General features: G+C 39.1%; 1 protein-coding gene and 1 pseudogene across 2 annotated transcripts in view; both read left to right on the top strand.

Moving 5' to 3' along the window:
- Positions 1 to 1104: 1104 nt before the first annotated feature.
- LOC137295281 (putative nuclease HARBI1) lies at positions 1105 to 4770 on the top strand (annotated as a pseudogene).
- Positions 4771 to 13869: 9099 nt separating this feature from the next.
- The window catches only part of LOC137293678 (GRIP and coiled-coil domain-containing protein 1-like), an 88858-nt gene continuing 80615 nt past the window's right edge, over positions 13870 to 22112 (top strand). Inside the window, exons 1-2 of one of the 2 annotated variants that reach the window (XM_067824374.1) lie at positions 13870 to 14081; positions 20321 to 20433. In XM_067824374.1, the coding sequence (XP_067680475.1) occupies positions 20349 to 20433 (85 nt within the window). In that variant the 5' untranslated portion in view covers positions 13870 to 14081; positions 20321 to 20348. Of the gene's footprint in view, positions 14082 to 14458; positions 14538 to 20320; positions 20434 to 22112 lie in introns of those variants that run through there. The other variant, XM_067824373.1, reaches the window with a different exon arrangement.

The raw sequence follows: 22112 nt of genomic DNA, 5'->3' as shown, positions 1-22112 counted from the left end.
CAACCAAGTCAGCGAGCCTGACCACCCGATCCCGTTAGTCGCCTCTTACGACAAGCTGAGTCGCCTTTTATGGCAAGCATGGGTTGCAGAAATAGACCTTCAGCAACCCATGTTTGCCATAAAAGGCGACTAAGCTTGTCGTAAGAGGCGACTAACGGGATCGGGTGGTCAGGCTCGCTGACTTGGTTGACACGTCATCGGTTCCCAACTGCGCAGATCGATGCTCATGTTGTTGATCACTGGATTGTCTGGTCCAGACTCGATTATTTACAGACCGCCGCCATATAGCTGTAATATTGCTGAGTGCGGCGTAAAACTAAACTCACTCACTCACCACCACATTCGTCGGCATTCCAGTATCGGTATCTCCGCACAGGACACTTAACACAAGCAAAGGAATCATCAGGGATAGAGATGGATTATTCACCGACATGTCTGAATTTGATATTGTTTCAGAAATGAAAGATCAAGGGGTCACATATGTTAAGCGTTTTACAACACGGAAAAACCAGGAGACCATTCAGACAAATACGTACCTGTTTTCATTTTCCTCTCCAACAGCTCCCAGATCAGTAAAGGCAGGCTATTGTCACATCAATGTAGACACCTATATACCCAATCCTTTAAGGTGTTTTAAATGCCAGAAGTGTGGTCATGGTGTTAGTACTTGCACGTTGTCTGTTGCGTGTGCTCATTGTGGTGAGAAGACACACACAACAGAAGATTGTGACAGTGAATTTAAAAAATGCACCAACTGTTCAGGCGACCATTCTTCATTTTCTAAACATTGTCCAATTTGGAAAGAACAAATGGAGATAAACAAAATCAAATTTACTCAAAATATCTCTTTCTCTGAGGCAAAAAAACTGGTAAAGAGATCCGGGGCGGTATTCTATAAAAGTCTTAAGTCATAAAATAAACTTAAGTCTATAAAAATGACTTAAGTTTTCATTGAAAAACTTAAGTTTTGTCTTAAATCACTTCTTTATTCTTAGTCATATTCAATAAAAGTTTTAGACTTGAGTCTTGTTGTTTTTTGACTTAGTTCTTAAGTCTGCACCCATGTAGGCTTAAATATAGGATTTAAACTTAAGTCTATCCAAAATGGCAGCCGCACAGCGTGTATATTTACCAAGAACCAACAGATTCAATGACATGAATGATGAGGAATTACTTAGAAGATACAGACTGAATCAACAAGGTATTAGGTTTTTATTGCAACTTATTGGAGCACAAATACAGCCACTGACTGGACGGAATCATGCTATTGATGCAACAACAAAGCTCTTAGTAACTTTGAGGTTTCTGGCAACAGGCAAGTTTCAATTGTGTAATGGGGATGATCACGGGTTGAGTCAACCGAGCGTTTTACGTGCGATATACACGACTGTTGAAGCCTTGTCCGCACCTGCCATGGTGGCACGGTTTATACATTTTCCCAGTCCCGCAGAGTGTCAACGCAACAAGGTGGAGTTTCACCGTACGGCGAACTTCCCAGGGGTGATCGGCGTCATTGACGGCACGCATATACAAATACAGGCACCAACTGTAAATGAGGATGTTTACGTCAATCGACATCACTACCACAGCATAAACACACAGGTATTTTCTTCACAGATTCATATATTTGTGTTCTCAAAGCTTATTTCCAAATAATCTCACAAAATTTTGAATCGTCGATTTGGTTGTAAGAAATTTGTAAACTTGTCGTGGATTTGTATTTTTCAGGTAGTGTTCGATCCCTTCGACCGTATCATTGACATCGTGGCACGCTGGCCTGGGTCCACACACGACTCAAGAATCCTCTCTTCCGTTTAATGGAGAGCAACAACTTGCCAGCTGGGTGTCACCTTCTCGGTGATAGTGGTTATCCGTCTAAACGTTGGCTGCTTACTCCATTCCTTCGCCCAGAACCCGGCAGCCAGGCACGCTACAACCGGTAAGAACTATCCACAACATGTTGGAGTAACCTCCCTTGCTAGTTTGTAAAAACTTGCGATCATAATTAGATACACGTAATACGGAAAAAAAATAACCAAATTAAGCCTTTGCGTTTCATGCAAGTATATACCCAACAGATGATCATATTTTTTATCATAATCATTTGAATAATAATAATTTGATAATAATGTGTTTCAATGTAAGAACATTAATTTGGCACTGACACAAAACACTGATCAGATCACATCAAAGTAATTTGGATCTATCTTCAACTTTTTCTAGTTTTTTTTTTCATGATAATGCACATTCTGACAATAATATACCTGAATATTTTTCAGTAAAATTGAATTCAAATAACATAAGAAGATTAAGGAACCCAAACTCTTACATATCTACTTAACACCTATCAATTCATGCTTCTCTTCTGTAAAGCTGTGTGAACTATTTCCTTTCCCAATGTTGCTACAGTCCCACTGAGCATCTCTATGAAGCATATTAGGCACTAAATAAATACAATGATATCATTATTAACCCCATTCATGTTTTTTTTTTAAACTGGTGTGAACCAAATTTATTTTGATATATTTTGATATTAAGACAATTATTTTCAGAGCACACAAGATCACAAGGAGTTGTGTTGAGCGTGGAATTGGCCAACTGAAGCGTAGATTTGGAGTCCTTCATGGTGAAATCAGACAATCCCCACAGAGAACTTGCAAGGTAAGTGAGTGAGTGAGTTAATATTTAACGTCACATCGGCAATATTGCAGCCATACCGTGACGAGAACATACATGACAAAAAAGAATATATATGCATATTATGAATACCCTGTCTACGAAGGACAGTAAAACCACTAGATTATCACAGTTGGTATTAAAACTAGCGTGGAAACTTAAAAAATTATAGTATGACTATTTGGACAGTACAATATAAAAACAGGCCATGGATCGCTAACAACAGAGGGTAGATCACCATACCAGGGACCATGGGGACTTACAGTACCTCTGTGAACTCTGTGGTTTTGACTCTCAACGTGAACTGCGTACGTGAACTTCTCAAGGACGTTCTTGTTTATGTGAGGTATGTTAGTAGTTATGTTGTGTCTTCTCCGGTCATTGATTCGTTGTGTTCACGTTTGTCATATAGTGAGTACGTATTGCAATCTATGTGATATTATCAGACATACATTTTTATGTTTTTATCATATTAAAGTTCTTGAAATCGGCTCGCTTCTTACTCTACGGTACGATATGGTCACGTTCTACGCCCTACGCATGTACGCATTTACTGCAGATCAACGTTTTCTGCGGGATCAGAGTTTTCCCATACAAACCATACTCCCGGTTTCAGGGATTTTTTTTCTCCTACGTTGTATGTCTATTCCCATCACTACAGATAATAGTTTTCAAGAAGTTATTCAATACCTTGAAATTTCATGCTTACATTTTCATATCTTTGAACATGTGAGCATGAAATTTATAAGTACTCATTGTCGAAATGACATAATCGTCCTTTATCATTAGCTATTGTAAACGTATACATGTGTTGTGAAGACCCGTTGCCAGGAATACTCCACGAGCTATTTAGTGGAGACTATATCCAGCCTGTGTTGTACTACTTCCTTCCGCCACTGTCAGAATCCTGCTAACTATGAAACTGGCGTAAAGATACATACACACACACACACACACACAGACACATACACAGACAGACAGACACACACACACACACACAGACACATACACACACACACATAGACACATACATACATACATACATACATACATACATACATACATACATACATACATACATACATACATACACACATAAAGTAAATACCAGGATATATCTTTCATGCCGAAATTCAGGGGCGGTTGGGTAGCCTCGTGGTTAAAGCGTTCGCTCGTCACGCCGAAGAACCGGGCTCGATACTCCGTGGTGGGTGGGGAGCTCGGATGATGAGCCATATTACATTAGCCATGGCTTATGAAATCCCAACAAAAAAACCCCAAAACGTCCACTTGATATTGACCCTGTTGATACCGACCATAGACCGTCTGCATCGATTGAGTATTGGTCGCGTTTCTTGTGATTGAGACACCTGACAAGACACCGTTAAAGTTTAACCCCTTTGTTGTATCCAAATATATTCAAGGTATTCCTGTGGATGCACGATCTCTGCTCACAAAACCTTGAACACAAGTAAATCGGACCTTGATATAGTATCAGAAATGAAGGATCAAGGTGTGCTTTATGTCAACTCGGTTTTCAACTCGGAAAAACAACGAAACCATCAAAACAAATACGTATCTGTTTACTTTTTCCTCTCCAAATGCACCCAAATCAGTGACGGCAGACTACTGTAACATTCAAGTTGACACCTATATTTCCAACCCGCTCAGGTGTTTAAAATGCCGGAAATATGGACACGGTGTAAGTACCAGCACATTGTCTGTTGTCTATGACACACACAACAGAAGATTATGACAGTGATTTTTTAAAACATGCACCAACTACTCAGGCGACCATTCCTCATTTTCTAAACATCGTCCTATTTGGAAAGAGCAAATGGAGATCAACAAAATAAAATTTACTCAAAACATCTCTTTTTCTGAGGCAAAAACAAATTGGTAGAGATCTGATCTTCCAGAAAGTTATGCTACAATAGCAAAAACATTATCGGGGTCTAGCTCTAAAACAACATCAACCACAGGCTGCCAAACTACCTTGACTTGGGTAAATTGTGATTCTCCACAGCTTTTGTACCCTGCTATATCATCACAGATTGAGGCATCTCTTCCTAGTGCCTCAAAGTCTTCTTCTGATCACCAATCATCATCTCAGTCACACTCAAAGTCTCAATCGACAGCTGATAATCAACAAACGGTGAAAAGTAAACCGAAGCCAAAGCCTGATGCTTCAAAACAACAAAGTGGCAGAGCTCCTAAAGGATCACAGAACAAAATTCAACTGTTCAATAAATACGGGTCTCTTGAAGACATGGACGTTTCTGAAAACGTCCATTCTAGGGCACATAGCTTGTCGCCCTCCAAAAGAGTGCGGGGTAGATTCCCCATAAATCCCCCCAAAAGATAGTTTATTCCAACTGCAGAGGATTGAGGACTAATTTACATGAATTACAGCTATTAGTCCAGGATTTTACACCTTCAGCGTTATGTCTCCAAGAGACATATTTAAAACAAACAGATACATTTGACCTTCGTCAGTTTAATGCGTATCATTGTTTTTCGCCTCCGGGTGATAGAGCCACTGGCGGGTCATCCGTCATTCTAGTCAGACAAAACGTTATTCAAAGCCCTGTTTCACTTAATACTAGTATGCAGGCTGTTGCAATGAGAATTTCTTTACATGTAGCGTTTACGCTATGCTCTCTATACATTTCGCCATCTTCGACATTTGCCAAAACTGATCTTCAAGCTCTATATGACCAACTCCCGAAGCCCTGTATTATAATGGGAGATCTAAATGGGCACAACCCACTCTCTGTGGTAGTGTAACTACAAACGCTAAAGGTAAATTGTTGGAGGACTTTTGTTCTGACAATGATTTATGTATTTATAATAATGATTCCAACACATATTTACACCCTGGTACAGGGACCTATTCTGCTCTTGACTTATCATTGACAAATTCAGAACTACTAAATGAATTTGAATGGTCAGTCCACGATGACCTTTGTGGAAGTGACCATTTTCCTACTGTATTAAAAGCTGTTACTCCATCCGATGTTCCTCCATCATCAAGACGAAATTTTAAAAAGGCTAACTGGGTTTTATATGAGACAGTGTGTGCTGAACGTAAACCTGAACGTTTTATTGACGTTCCCGATGCTATTAAATCCTTTCTTAATGAACTGAACTCCATAGCTGATGAGTGTATGCCAAATTCCTCTGCAGTTCCACATATTCGAAAACCATGGTTCAACGATGAATGCAAACAAGCTAGAAAGGCAAGGAAAAAGGCCGAACATTATTTCCGTCGCCATTCCATGGTGCATAATTTAAATAAATTTTAAATTTTAAATGCTAAAGCACGGCGTACTTTTAAAGAGAACAAATGCAAATATTGGCAAATTTACGTATCCAAAATAAATTCTCGGACACCCATGTCCAAGGTATGGAACATGGTCCAGAAAATTAAAGGTAAAGGTACTAAATCTACTATCCATCATCTTAAACATGGAGATCAATTGCTTACTGATAAATCAGATATTGCTAATAAACTAGGTGAAACCCTTGCTAAACACTCTTCCTCTTCAAATTATGTACCAAAATTCCAGCAATATCAAAAACAAGAAGAAAAGAAAACTATTAATTTCAATTCTGATAATAGGGAAGATTATAATGAAACCTTTTCTAATTATGAACTCCATACTGCCCTTGATCAAGCTCATGACACTGCTACAGGATCTGATAACATACATTATCAACTCCTGAAGCACTTACCAGAATCCTGCCTAGAAACTCTCCTACATATTTGTGATGATATTTGGACATCGGGTAACTTCCCTCCCTCATGGCGTGACGCCATAGTAGTACCAATACCTAAACCTGGACGTGATCATACGGATCCATCCAATTATCGTCCGATTTCATTAACTAGTTGTGTTTGCAAGACCATGGAACGCATGACAAATAATCGACTTGTTTGGTACTTGGAAACAAATAACCTTATAACTGATATACAATGTGGTTTCCGTAAAAACAGAAGTACTGTCGATCACTTAGTACGTTTAGAGTCATTTGTGAAAAATGCACTAACTAACAACCAGCACGCTGTGTCTATCTTTTTGGATCTTGAAAAAGCATATGACACTACTTGGAAATATGGCATTTTACGAGATTTACATGACTTCAGGTTGCGAGGCCGTTTGCCAGAATTTATAACCAAGTTTTTAAATAACAGACAATTCCAGTCCGTATGGGTTCTACCCTGTCTGATCATTACAATCAGGATCAGGGTGTTCCACAAGGCAGTATTTTGTCTGTCACTCTTTTTAGCATCAAGATCAACAGTTTATGTAAAGTTTTACACGATTCAATTGATGGATCGTTATTTGTGGATGATTTTAATATTTCTTGTCGTGGGAAAAATATGCATACCATTGAACGGCAATTGCAGTTGTGTTTAAACAAAATAAATAAATGGTGTCTTGAAAACGGCTTTAAATTTTCCAAATCGAAAACTAATTGCATACATTTTTGTCGTAAATACAAACCACGTAAAGACCCTGAACTGTCTCTAGATGGGACGCCCAATAAAGTTGTGAAGGAAGCCAAATTCTTGGGTCTAATCTTTGATTCACATTTAAGTTTTTTACCACATATTAAAGCACTTAAAACTAAATGCCTGAAAGCACTTGACTTGTTGAAAGTTGTTTCAAATTCAAAATGGGGAGGGGATCAAGCTACCCTTCTCCATCTATATCGATCACTCGTTCGTTCTAAACTTGATTATGGCTCCATCGTCTATGGTGGAGCCTGCAAAAGCAATCTTAAACTTCTTGATTCTGTCCATCACCTAGGTCTAAGACTTTGTCTTGGGTCCTTCAGAACTTCACCTATTGACAGTCTTTACGTTGAGGCCGATGAACCATCTCTTGCACAACGCCGTATCAAATTATCTTTACAATATATCACAAAACTATACTCTAATGCATATAACTGTGTCTTCAATCCTCTGTATGAGGATTTATATAGCAAAAAGTCTTCTCTTGTTCCACTTCTTGGGTTCAGAATAAAGCCGTTTATTGCTGCAGCTGGTATTGAGCTGGACAATATAGCTCCCTTCCGTCTTCTTTCTTCTCCACCTTGGCAGTTGGTTAGGCCTCATTTTGACCTAACATTAACTACATTTAAAAAATCAGAAACGAATGAGTTACAGTATAAACAACAATATAATCAATTGAAACATACATGTAACAATTACAAATCCTTATTTACAGATGGGTCCAAGGATGGTGGCGCAGTTGCTTGTGCCACTGTCATTGGATCCAGAACAATATCTTCTAGATTACCAGATTGCAGCTCTATTTTCACAGCAGAAGCTAACGCCATATTAACAGCTCTAACATATATTGAAAGACACCCGAAACGTAAACAGTATATAACATATTCCGATTCTCTTTCTTGCCTTCAGGCTATTAACAATATTTCTTGTAAACATCCACTTTTAACTGAAATTATTGAATTGTATAATAATCTTGCTACTGGCCAATACGACATCGTCTTCTGTTGGTTACCCAGCCATGTGGGCATTTCTGGGAATGTGATGGCCGATCTTGCTGCCAAGGCGGCACTCAACAAGTCTGTGACACCACTTCGTATTCCGTACTCAGATTTTAAACCTACTATTAGATCTTATATCCGTGATCTGATGCAAAAGAAGTGGGACACCCAAGTGGGTATAAATAAATTACATGCAATAAAACCGTATATTGGTTACACCTACTTGGGTTGTCAGTCCAGATTTGAAGAGGTCATTATGCGGTGATGTCGTATTGGCCACACCAGATATACACATGAATACCTTTTGAAAGGTGAGGATCCTCCGTTCTGCATCCTTTGTGATGAAAGAATCACAGTCAAGCATATCTTGCTTGACTGTGTTGAGTATTCCATCACAAGGGGTCAGTATTTTAATTCACAGACTATGAAGGATCTTTTTAACAATGTTAGTCCTCATTTAATTATTGCATTTTTAAAGGAATTGAATTTGTTAACTGAACTGTAAATAGATAGATATTTTAAAATTGGAAGATTAAATTTGTAACTCAAATCGTTAGTGGCTGTACCCTCAAAGGGGGTTGAAGTACCGTAAAACAATTGTCCTCCTGAGAGGGTACGTAAATCCAGAAACATTTGAAGTAAATTTCAGTTTTCCAGCCTTTTAATCGTAGAATAAGTGTGTTTTTACTTTATGGCTAGATTTGTCTAAATTGCTAATAGCTGAAGGGATGATGTAAATCCAACTAGGGTCCATGCAGGAAGCAAATGTACTGTAAGTCCCCATGGTCCTTAGTATGGTGATCTACCTTCAGTTGTTGGCAACCTATAGCTCATTTTTATATTGTACTGACCTCTATAGATACATTGTTTTAGGTCTATTCACTAGTTTTATATTCTATTCTGTGATATTCTAGTCAGTTTTACTGTCCTTCGCTGACAGGGTTTTGAAATGTCCGTGCTAGTAATTCATTTGTATTTTTATAATTAATCGTTCTCGTCACGATATGGCTGCAATATTGCCGATGTGACGTTAAATATTAACTCACTCACTCACTCTAACATGCGTCGGCGAAAGATCAATACTTTATCAGACGATAATGTGCACTTTTTGCATTACGTCACAATGTGTTGACGTCGCCGCGCCATTCAAGTCTGCCCCCTCGTAACCGAACTTTTTTGCATTACGTCACAATGTAACCGACGTCACGATGGATGTCAGTTGCCATCGCCTCGTACAGTTTCCCACAGTAAACTGCTTCGTCACATCCCGTTTCTTGGTTTGCAGTTGCACCACACAACCAAGATCACTGTGGAAACATTACGTTTATGTTTTCCAAGACATAATCTTAGACCTTGATGATGGATAGAATCTAACATTTTGAGACTGCTTTTACAGGCTCCACCATATACAATGGAACCATAGTCAAGTTTGGAGCGAATGAGTTATCTGTATAAGTGAAGTAGGGTGGTTTGATCGTCTCCCCATTTTGAATTGGAAACAACTTTTAACAAGTCGAGTGCCTTCAAACATTTAACTTTAAGGGATTTCATAGGTGGCAAGAACGTCAAGTGGGAGTCAAATATAAGACCCAGAAACTTGGCCTCTTTAACAACTTTAATAGGTGTGCCGTTTAGATACAGTTCATGGTCCTTATGTGGTTTGTATTTACGGCAGAAATGTATACAGTTAGTGTTAGACTTAGAAAATTTAAAGCCGTTTTCCAAACACCATTTATTTATCTTGTTCAGACACAACTGCAGTTGCCGTTCAATAGTATGCATGTTTTTACCTGGACATGAAATGTTAAAATCATCCACAAAAAGTGATCCATCAATTGAATCGTTTAAAACCTTTGATGAACTGTATATCTTGATGCTAAAAAGTGTAACAGACAAAATACTGCCTTGTGGTACACCCTGATCCTGACTGTAATGATCAGACAGGGTAGAACCCACACGAACTTGAAATTGTCTATCATTTAAAAAGTTGGCTATAAATTGAGGCAATCGGCCTCGCAATCCGAAGTCATGTAAATCTTTTAAAATCCCATGTTTCCAAGTGGTGTCATATGCTTTTTCTAGATGAAAAAAGATAGACACAGCATGCTGTTTATTAATTATGGCATTCTTAACAAAAGATTCTAAACGCACTAAGTGATCGACTGTACTTCTGTTTTTGCGGAAACCACACTGTATATCTGTTATTAGGTTATTTGTTTCCAAGTACCAGACAAGTCGATTATTTATCATGCGTTCCATGGTCTTGCAAACACAGCTAGTAAGTGAAATTGGCCTATAATTGGAAGGATCCGTATGATCACGTCCAGGTTTAGGAAGGGGAACAACGCTAGCATCACGCCACGACGAAGGAAATTGTCCAGATGTCCAAATATTATCAAAAATATGTAACAGCGTCTCTAAGCATGTATCTGGCAAGAGCTTCAGGAGTTGATAATGTATGTTATCAGCTCCTGAAGCAGTATCATGAGCCTGATCAAGAGCAGTATGAAACTCATGTAACGAAAAAGTTTCATTATAGTCTTCCCCATTATCTGTATTAAAGTTAATAGTTTTCTTTTCTTGCTGTTTTTGATATGTTTGGAACTTTGGTTCATAATTTGACGAGGAAGAAAGTTTTGCCAAAGTTTCACCAAGTTTATTAGCAATATCGGTTTCATTAGTTAATAACTGGTTTCCATCTTTAAGGTGGCGAATACTAGATTTGGAGCCCTTTGGATTTTTTGGATCATATTCCAGACTTTAGATATTGGTGTACGTGAATTAATGTTTGATACATATCGTTGCCAAGATTGGCGTTTGCTTTGTTTAAAAGTATGCCGTGCTTTAGCATTTACAATCTTGAATTTATTCAAATTATGCACCATGGGGTGTCGACGGAAATAGTGTTCTGCCTTTTTCCGTTCCTTTCTAGCTTGTTTACATTGATCATTGAACCATGGTTTGCGAATATGTGGAACTGCAGAGGACTTTGGTATACACTCATGAGCAATAACATTCATTTCATCACAAAAACGTTGAATAGCATCAGGAACATTATCAAAAAGTTCAGGTTTAAGCCTGTCAATACACAGAGTTTCATATAAACGCCAGTTAGCCTTTTTGAAGTTCCATCTTGATGATGGAGGAACATCAGATGGATTCACAGGTTTTAGTAATGTTGGGAAATTTTCACTCCCACAGAGGTCATCATGAACTGACCATTCAAATTCATTTAGAAGGCTTGAATCACAAACCGATAAATCAAGGGCTGAATATGTTCCTGTGCCAGGATGTAGATGTGTGTTCGACCCATCATTGAAAATACATAAATCATTTTCGGAACAGAACTCCTCTAGTATTTTACCTTTAGCATTTGTAGTTGTACCACCCCAGAGTGGGTTGTGGCCATTTACGTCTCCCATAATAACACAGGGTTTCGGGAGTTGGTTATACAAATTTTGAAGTTCGGTCTTCTGAAGCGTTGAAGACGGTGAGATATATAAAGAGCATAGTGTGTGTGCAACGTGTAAAGTAAGTCTCACGGCAACAGCCTGGAGACCAGTATTAAGAATAATAGGGCTCTGAATAATATTCTGGTTTATAAGGATAGAAGCTCCTCCAGTGGCCCTCTCGCCCGGGGGTGAAAAAGAATGGTAAGCATTGAAATGGCGTAGGTCAAAAGTATCCGTCTGCTTTAAATATGTCTCCTGCAGACAGACTGCTGATGGAATATAGTCCTGGATCAATAGCTGTAAATCATTGAAATTATTATTTAGCCCTCTGCCATTCCATTGTATAATATTATAAGAAGAAACTATCTTTTGGGGGGATTTATTGGGGATCTACCCCGCACCTTTTTGGAGGGCGACAGGCTATGTGCCCTAGAATGGACGTTTTCAAATACGTCCATGTCCTCCAGAGATCCATATCTGTTGTGTAGCTGTATTTTATTTTCCGACCCTTTCGGGGCTCTTCCACTTTGTTTTTTTTTTGAGGCCTCATGCTTCAGTTTACTTTTGCTTGATACAGCTGACTGAGTATCACATGACGATTTAGATTGTGAACGCTACTGAGAGGATCGCTTAAGATCAGATGAAGACTCTGACTGCTTTTGTGAATGACTAGGAAGTGACTCCGTAGTTTGAGACGATGTGGTGGGATATACCATCTGGGGAGAATCACATTTGACCCAAGTCAAATTTGTTTGACAGCTAGTGGATAAAGTAGATAGTTTATGGCTGGATTCAGTTGATGTTTTGATTACAGAAGCATAACTGTCTGGAAGCTCAGATCTCTTGACAAGTTTTTTGGCATCCGAGAAACTGATGTTTTGTGTAAATTTAATCTTGTTAATTTCCGTGTGTTCTTTCCAAATCGGGCATTCTTTTGAAAAAGATGAATGGTTTCCTGAACAGTTGGTGCACTTTTTAAAGGTACTTGTACAATCTTCCGTTGTGTGTGACTTCTCACCACAGTGAGCACACACAACGGACAATGTACAGGTATTTACGCCATGGCCGTACTTCTGGCATTTAAAACATCTGAGTAGATTGGGAATGTACACGTCAACCTTGATGTTGCAGTAATCAGCCTTCAATGATTTTGGAGCTGTCGGAGACGAAAAGGAGAAGAGATAAGTATTGGTGGGAACAGTTTCATTGTTTTTACGGGTCGAAAAGCGTTTACGTAGAGCACACCTTGATCTTTCATCTCGTATGAAATGTCAATTTCTGACATTTCAGCAAATAGTCGATCGCGGTCCCTGATGATGCCTTTGCTTGTATTTAAGGTCTTATGAGCAGAGACCGTAATTGGAACGCCAACGAATGATTCGGTACTCATAAGGTTGGCTGATTGCTGTCTTTTAGAGCATTCAACCTGCAGCGCACCTGAACGTAACTTTCGTATGTTTTTTACTTCTCCAGCAATACACTGAATACCCTTAGATATTGCAAAAGGATTCAGCTTGAAAGGTGTCTTGTCGATAGTTTCAATCACTAGAAAACGTGGCCAGAAATCAATTGATTTGGACGGTCGGATGTCATCATTAATAGGATCAGTTTCAAGAGGACGTTTGGTTTTCTTAGTTGGGGTTTCATAAGCCATGTTTACTGTTTATATTTTCATCACCCGAGCTCCCCACCCACCACGGAGTATCACAAGGACAATGCTAAAAACAAGTGGGTCTCCAACTTGCAGCACCAAGGATACTCGGATGATATACTCCAGCAGAAGAGTTATAAATAACACATCCACCAGATTGGCCCATGAGCCACCGCCTTCTGGGTATAAGACTCTAGGCAAAGTTCAAAACATCATAATGAAGATCTTTAACATTTTATATAAACAAATGTGCCAAGTCCAAAAGTAACTCTTTTCCAAATTAAAACTGTGTAATGACATAAGTCCATACACAGGGCTTGGCGTGACCAGCCGATTGATAGAATCGGGCCGATTGTACCACCCTAGGTGAAGTCAGGGCCGAAGTGGTGTGTTGAGCAACAGGAACACTGGTCCTGCTCCCATTGCCCTCAACCACCAGGATCCCCTCCTCCACCGACACAGGGACGCAACCCACGGCAAACGGGTTGGTGGACCAAATAGACCCCCGGGTCCACTACGGGGGTGTCGGCGACCTCTTTGCGTTACCCAGCACCCACCACGAGGAGGTGGCTCGCCACGGGTGCCCCATGTATAGTGTAATAAAGCACACTTTCGCCCTGAACTATTATAACGTTAAAGCACGTTTTTGCTTTAACTATAATGGCGGTAGAACGAACTGTATTTCTTAAATACAAGCAGCATACTTAGGCAGTAGTTTGTTTATTTAGGTTCACTGAGATACATTATTAGCTGTTGTCCAAGTCTGCCTGCGTCCCTGATACGAGGTGAGGTATTGTTTTCAGATTGCAGTTGTATATACTTTTAATTATAATTATCATTTATGTGAGTAAAGATCAAAGTGCATGTCTTAAATCTGCATGACTGGCAGTTATCAGACATATCAATAGTACAGTGTTCATCATACTGAATGCCTAACATGACACGTATTGCATATATGAAAGACATGTAGTTATTTATGTATATTTTATCATTCAGGGCCTTTTTTGTTAGTTCATTACCTGGATCTCCATATCCCAAACACCAGCTCCGGAATAAATCCCTGGAAACCCCCACAAGTGTTCCCCTTTTTATACTATTGAGGAACACGTCTGCTACATCGATTCTAACAAAACAAGCAAGATGCGACGTCGCAGTTATCTTGACATACGAGATTACAAGATCAGTCGCAGCAAAATCCACCATCGTTCAAATCATTATGCCACGTCGAATTGGCCTAAGAGGTAAATATGCCATGAACGACAGCTTGAAATGTACATGGTTATGTAAATGGGAGTATCTGTACATGAAAACACGAAACAGAAAACATGTCTTCTGATTTAGTAAAGGCACCATCTCATCTAATTTTATGCCTTTCGACGCCGTGGTTAAGTACAGTCGAGAAACTGTGTGTTCGTCGTGAAGTTTAAGGAGGACGTGGATATAACAATTTTAGATTCTACCTGTCAATGTCATTTGGATTCTTGAATGGCACAGTCTCTAATTGTAAAGCCTTTGACTGTGTGAATAATACCAGCAAGTGACCTCCCCCACCCCCTACCCCATTGACATTTCTGCATTTTTTATGCTATTCATTTAATTTGACATAAACTTGGTAATGAAACTATTGTGCTTCAAACCTTGACATATTGAAGAAGTTTCATAACTGGAATTTGTTTTTAAAAAAATTAAAAGACCGAAACTAGCTCTCATTGTGGATGTTAACGGATGCTGATATAAACTGGGGTTGAACCGCGGGGTTGAACTTATCAAACTTGACATTTCAAGTAGTAGTTTGCAATTTTTGCAGTGTTTGGTTTCTCGGGGGAAAAGCAAAAACATAAAGGCGAAAATTGACAGTTATATTTTCTCAGTATCATCTGCTTGGTATCTGTAGAGTCCATAAAATGGAGAGTGAAATTTGGGTCAATTCAAAGTTATGTGATTGAATGTTGGCATTATTGGTATGTTCTGACAAATTACAATCTGCACTTTTTATGAACTGAATTGCCAAGTCACAACACAGCCTGGATGATTTTCATTCAATTCTCATCGTTTATGAAATTTCATGTCAAAACACTAATGGTCACGTGACATCCCCTGACGTGTTTGGGTCTCATCTTCCGAGGGATTCATATTTGTAATGTTAAGTCTTGTAACCAGTCGTTTTTTGGATGTGTCAATGTGTCAGATACTACGGAAGTTCAAGCAAAGCTGTCTGCGCAAGCGCTACAGTCAGGTGTTGACGATAACTGGTACGTGGCAATAACTGGTCGCTAACCAGTATATGATTATAATACTGAAAGGTGTGTATATGTGTACATTATTTTCTCCCCGGCATGTAATAAGGGGGGGATATAGTCGACACCTCGTCTATCTTTCTGTCCGTCCGTGATCATTTAGTTTCCGGAGCATAACTCCTAAACCGTTCAATAATTTTAGAAAAACTTCTTAATTAATATCTGTCAGTGTAACTTGGTAGATATGTGTGGCAGATCCCAAAGTGGTGCCTTTGGCTATTTACAGGTTTTTGTGATTTATTAGTTTCTCAGTTTCCATGGAAACGTTTCGGACTAAGTCTCAAAAGTAAGAGGTGTGTTTTGTTTCCGGAGTTTCTTAATATCTGTCTGTAAAACTTGGTACAGTCCGTTTGATTCCATTTGAGACCGATGAATTGCTCACTAACACAAAATCATATAATTGCAACAAAACCAAATTTTGCACAACCACATGAAATCGACAGACTAACTCTGATGATGTGTCTCATAATTTGGGACATCTGAATAAAATGGTTGTTTAACCAACGATCATCATTTTCTTGTCACATTTCGCTGTTGTCCAAATCAGTGTCGCTGTCGTCGGAGTGTACCCAGATGACGACTGGCTTGATGGTGGCATGGTCCAGTCCCTTTGCTCCCAATAATGTCTTTCTATTTCATTCTCAACTTTCTCAACGCACTTTTGCCAAGTTTCCTGCGTGATGGTGTCTATTGACTCTTGAACAATCGTCTGTACATACCTGAAGTTTGAATGTTACATTTTGCCTTCCAACATCCGATTTCATGATACCCAAATGAGTTCTAGTTTAAATCGCAATGATAGAGTGGCAATTGCAAAACTGATGACCATGTTCTGTAAGGTACTCATCAACCTTAAAGACAGGTGTGGTTTTATTTGACTTTATGATGTCATACAGAACATGTTTGGTTGCTTTTTCTGGATACAACATCGATTTGTTTTGCAACCATTCCATCATGTCCCCCTTCTTACTGTTAGATGTTGGGGCCTTTGTATTAGGTACTTGAACGCCACTCTAAGAAAAGCATCCCGTTCATTTTGGTCTGATAAACTTGGTTGTCTTTAGATTTTACCTTGATGACTAGGGAGCAGCTAGGTAGGAATCCCTGACTCTTGCAACCTGCATGGAGCACAATCAGTCGCTCTCCTTTGCCAAGTGGTAATTTTTTGGCACAGGACTCTGAAGAGGAGCTAGCGAACCATTGTGTCCCTGTAGTATGGGAAGCATTGACCCATGTTTCGTCCAAATATACAGGCTCGTAACCCTCTCTACGTTTCTTTCGAATTTTGCGTAAGCACTGGTTTCTTAGTCGAACAATATCAGACCTCTCGCACAGTTCACATCTATTTTCTGAGCCTACTTTTTTTGTAACGGAAACCAAATTTGTGAAGCAACTTCCATAACTGTTATTTTGAAATGACCAAAGAATGATTTGTCTCCATATGCTTTGCAGAATACACAGAGACACAAAGGTATTTTGTTTATATAGAGACTTAAAGGCGTTTCTAACCATCTGTTGTTGAAATGAATCGACTTTCTCACATCGTGTGGGTTTGAGATGGTCCCCTCAGTTGTGTCCGTGCAGGTTGAATAGGTACTCTTTTTGAAGATAGTTTTTAACTTCCCAACAGCACGTGCGGTTCATAAACGATACTTAGCTAAAGCATATTGAGGCCTACCCCTTTCACCTTTGTTTTTAAAAAAGTTACATACTTTGCAAATAATTGACTTAGCGTCGTGTGATAATCACATTGTTTCAGGTACTGCAGTCACAAATGTCTGGTTTGCCAAGCAAATCACACGTGCACCTTGCCCACCTGGCTATTCTACCAGCAAGAGCACACACACACACATCCCCCCCTCATACAAAATAGTGAGAGATGACAAGAAAATGATGATCGTTTCTTAAACAACTGTTTTATTCGGGCATCCCAGATTATGAGACACATCATCAGAGTTGGTCTGTCGATTTCATGTGGCTGTGCAAAATCTGGTTTTGTTGCAATTATATGATTTTGTGTTAGTGAGCAATTCATCGGTCTCAAATGGAATCAAACAAACTTTAAATATGTGTGGCAGACCCCTAAGTGCATCCTCGATATCTCCAGGGCATACGTTCCGATAAGTCTCCACTGGGTGCATCCTGGATGCATCTACAGCTAAGCCCGATAAATTTATTACCTCCCTTGGCTGGCTTTTTATCCAATCAGGTGTATGCGCTGGGAAATTAAGCGAACCAATCACAACCCACTTTCGCTTTTTAAATTATCTTACCGATTAAACTTTTCAACACGAACCATACACAGGTTCTCTGAAAGAGGCAGAAGGATTTCTTGCATATATATTTTTTTTCAAATTGTCGGACCTATCAATGTGTCTGTATGGTTTCCCTCAAACCTGAGTTGCACTGCGAACAAATCTTCGCAGCTGCGACCGCTGTCATTGTTGACACTGGCAAGTTCAGTTGTAACGGCAACTTAGCCGATTGGCTACTGTGAGAATGCGAAGCCAGCAAAGGGAGGTAATAAATTTTTCGGGGAGCCGTAGATGCATCCAGGGTATAGTGGAGATTCATCGGAACGTATACCCTGGAGATATCGAGGATGCCCTAAGTGGTGCCTTTTGGTATTTACAGGTTTTTGTGATTTATTTTATTCTCTGTTCCATGAACACGTTTTGGACTTCGTTTCTGGAACACAACTCGAAAACCATTTCATACCTTTCAAAAAGATCTTAGCAGATATAGGAGATAGTTGTTGAAATGGTGACTTTTTCTGATTACAGATATATGGCAAGTATATGCAGTAAGTGGTGATCTCCTAATAAAACTATGAGCTAGAATTCTCTCTTGAGAGGTATATGCAGTAAGTGGTGATCTCATTATTAAACCATGAGCTAGAATTCACTCATGAAAAGTATATGCATGCAGTAAGTGCTAAACTCGTCATGAGCTGACACCACCCCTGTACTATCACAACAATAATAATTGGCATTAATGACATCAAAGGCCTGGCCCACCTATCTGTATGCATATTGGGTTCAAATATCAGCCTTGCAGGATGCCCCCGTTCAGACATCTTAACTTTTCTCAGATTGTCATACTATAATAAACCTGAATAAATATGTGAACCCCGGGCCCACGTTAGTGAGACAACTAATGCAACAGTATTGTACAGTAATTGCAGTTCACCACCTTGAACATGTGATATTATCAACGTTACTCAGGGACAGCGATTGTACAAATGCGTCCGTGTTAGTGGATCATTACCAAAACACAGAATGGATATATTTTGTTTTCGAGGTTTGTGGAACTACATTGTCAGAGATGTTAATTTTCATAATGGCAACACCAAGGCTGTTATTTGAAGAGTTCAATACTCAAAGTGGTGACACTGAATGTTATTTAGAGAGACAGGAAGAATTCCTGATTGCACATGAGGCACCTGATAATCAAGACAACTCTGTTAAACAAAGGCAAATTTTTGCTGAGTTCTGTGGATGTAGAACATAGGAGATTATTTAGAATTTGTGTTTTCCTGACAAGAACCAACCACGAAAGGAATTCTGCTGCTTTTAAAAGGACATTTTGTTCCAAATTGACTTGTTGCAGCAGAAAGATTCAGGTTTCACATGACAAAGCAGCAGCCAGGACAATCAGGTATAACTTACACTGCTCAGGGAAAGAACATGGCAGTGAAGGAAAGGATTAGAAGCCCTTTCCAAAATCTACCTGACTCACCCGGACATCTCAAGACTTGAGAGACACGGATCATGACTCTTGCTATGAAAAACAGTCCAGTTTGGGAAGAAGTCAGTAATTCTTGTGACATGAAGGACCCAATGGGCATGTGAAGCAGGATACAATATTGCTCATACAAGTGTGGTCAGATCTTTTGTTCCTGGTATGCCCTACCAAGTCCAAGACATAGCTAGTGCAAGATGTGGTGTTTTGGGTTGCCGTATTCTTTCATTCTAGGTCATTTCATGTCCCCCAGATGGCTGACATCAGAAAACCAAGGGTATGATCGTACATTTGTGCAAACAAGTGATTTTCCTGATGGCTGTCATGCCTTGGGACATTAACATAAAGCTAATCTCCAGAGAAAGTTCACGTCTTCAAGTAATCCAAGTGTGATGTCAGGAATTATCCGCAAATGCCCATGACATAGAAACATTAATTGTTGTGTCAGTGATCCTAACACAGTCGTATCACAGTCGTCACAAACATGTATATCCAGAAACAAGGGGGTGTTCGATAAGTTTTTGTTGACTGTGACAACACTTGACTTGTCAGAACATAACAGTCCCTCTAGCTATCCTGGCAATGGTGTGATAGAGATAATGCTTAAAATTATCAAACAAGGATGTTGGGTATAATTTTGATAATGCATGTATTACCTTTGTTTTTTACATCCACAATAACCTCACTGTCCTTCCCCAATTATCTTGAGTGTGGGACATTTGGAAAGAAGTGAGATGTGGATAGTAGAATACCATTTTGTGAATATTACCAGCGTTTATTACAATCATGGTAATCTCACCCTCTTTCCCCAATTATCTTGAATGTGGGACATTTTGAAAGAATTGAGATGTGGACAACAGAATACCATTTTGTTACCACTATTTTGTGTCATTGCTTTGGGGCATATTGATCATTGTTTTTTGACAGCTACATGTTTATACAAAATGGAAAACGTCATTGCACTTTTTTCTTTTTTTGTATTGTAGAGAAATGAAGCTTTGAATCTAATTTCCAATGGAACGGCCAACAGCTTCAGACCTTCAAAACACTGTAGAATCACAGAAGGAACAGATCCAGAAATATGAAACAAGACTGCGGGGTAGGTATATCAGACCAACATACTACTGTTGAATCTGCTGATCCAGATCCATAGACATAAATCCACTCAATGAGTAAGTACGTAAAATTGATAAACTACTACAGAATGACAGGCTGAGGTAGTTAGTGTTCCTCTTCCCTGTCATATAGAATGGTACTCTCTTTCTATCTAGTCAAGTGTTCCTTTAAAAATTGTGTCAGTTACCCCTACCAGCACAAAGTTTAAACATTTGAATAAACCACGGGTCATTCACTGTACAAATGAAACAAACTGATATTGTTTTGCCTAAATTATAAACATTTTCTCTGTGTTATGATTGCCTTTTACCTGTTGTTACCACAGACACATGCAGTAAAATATAAAAGAAAAAAGTCATAGTTCCCTTATGGTTATGCCCCTAAAGCTGTGGAATTATCTCCCCTTAATTCAAGACGTCAGACCATGCCCTTTCAAACCTCAAAATATTTCTGTATGTGTTGCCAGCATGACATATCAAAGAATTTGGCAAAGTTTCTCTTCTGTGACTTGTTGAATTATCTGTAATTTATCAAGATCAAGTTAAATGATTGGTTCGTACAATCACATTGGTTGGTGCAACAATTGCAGTTGTTGACTTATGTGATATTTTTGTTACTTTTCATTGTGTGTGTTATTTCCCTTGCTTATAGGACAAATGTTTGTCAGAAATGTGTCAGAAATATGTATAGGATCTCAGTCGTTATGTCTTGTGTGCAGCTTGTCCCAAAGATGCTCCATGTACTATAGACAAACGAGGGGTATTTTTGTGCTCAAGGTAGTCTTAGTCCTGATGATTGGATCAAGATGGATGCTACCAGTAGTTGTGTTAACAAGAGGAAATCTTCTGTGGCTTCTTATTCTCAAAAACATTCAAAATCTGCCCTAGTAGATATAGTAGATCAGACAGCACTAATACAAGTAATTTCTGTTCCTCTTCAAAATCCTTCAAATCCAAGTCTTCTGCATTGTTTGATTTGGCAGCCATTACCAATTTCATTTTATTACTTACCCACTGAAGATATCAGTGTTTAATAATTTTACAAAGTTATTAAACATTGTGTAAGAACAGGACAAAGTTTTTTGTTGTCTTTCTCTTGGACACAAACTTACTGCCTCTGTTAACATCTTTCAATGAGGTGGAATCCAGTAGTGATTTCAAGTTATCCAATCTGCAGAAGAAAATAGATCAAACTCCCTTGTCCCAAAAGTTGCAAGTCAGGGTCAAAGTCTGGGGTCAGGAGCTCTGTCCCAGATAGTGGGCTATCTTCAGACATCGGAAGCTGAACACTCATTCCCAGCTCTTGTGTTAACTTGGCAGATACTTGAGGCACACCACAAAGTGTTGCCTTTTGCTATTTTCAAAGTTTTGGCATTTTTGTTTTTCCCCGTTTCCATGGAAACAGTTCACACTTAATCTCAAATTGGAGGCAGGGGCTTTGTTCTAGAGCACAACTCGAAAACCAGTTCATATCTTTCAACAGATCTTAACAGATCTTAACAGATATATGAGATGGATCTTGAAGTGGTGCCGATAGCTATTTACAGATATATGGCATTTATAGTTTTCATGATTTCCATGGAAACGATTCAGACTTGGTCTTAATAAACATCAAGTAACTGTCAGATGATTTGTTCTTTCAAATACATGGGGCCCAGGGCGA

Source organism: Haliotis asinina, chromosome 8, assembly GCF_037392515.1.
Source record: "Haliotis asinina isolate JCU_RB_2024 chromosome 8, JCU_Hal_asi_v2, whole genome shotgun sequence".
In the NCBI taxonomy this organism is placed as follows: Eukaryota; Metazoa; Mollusca; class Gastropoda; order Lepetellida; family Haliotidae; genus Haliotis; species Haliotis asinina.
Note: the sequence above shows the minus strand (reverse complement) of the source record. Positions and strands in the feature narration are given on the sequence as shown.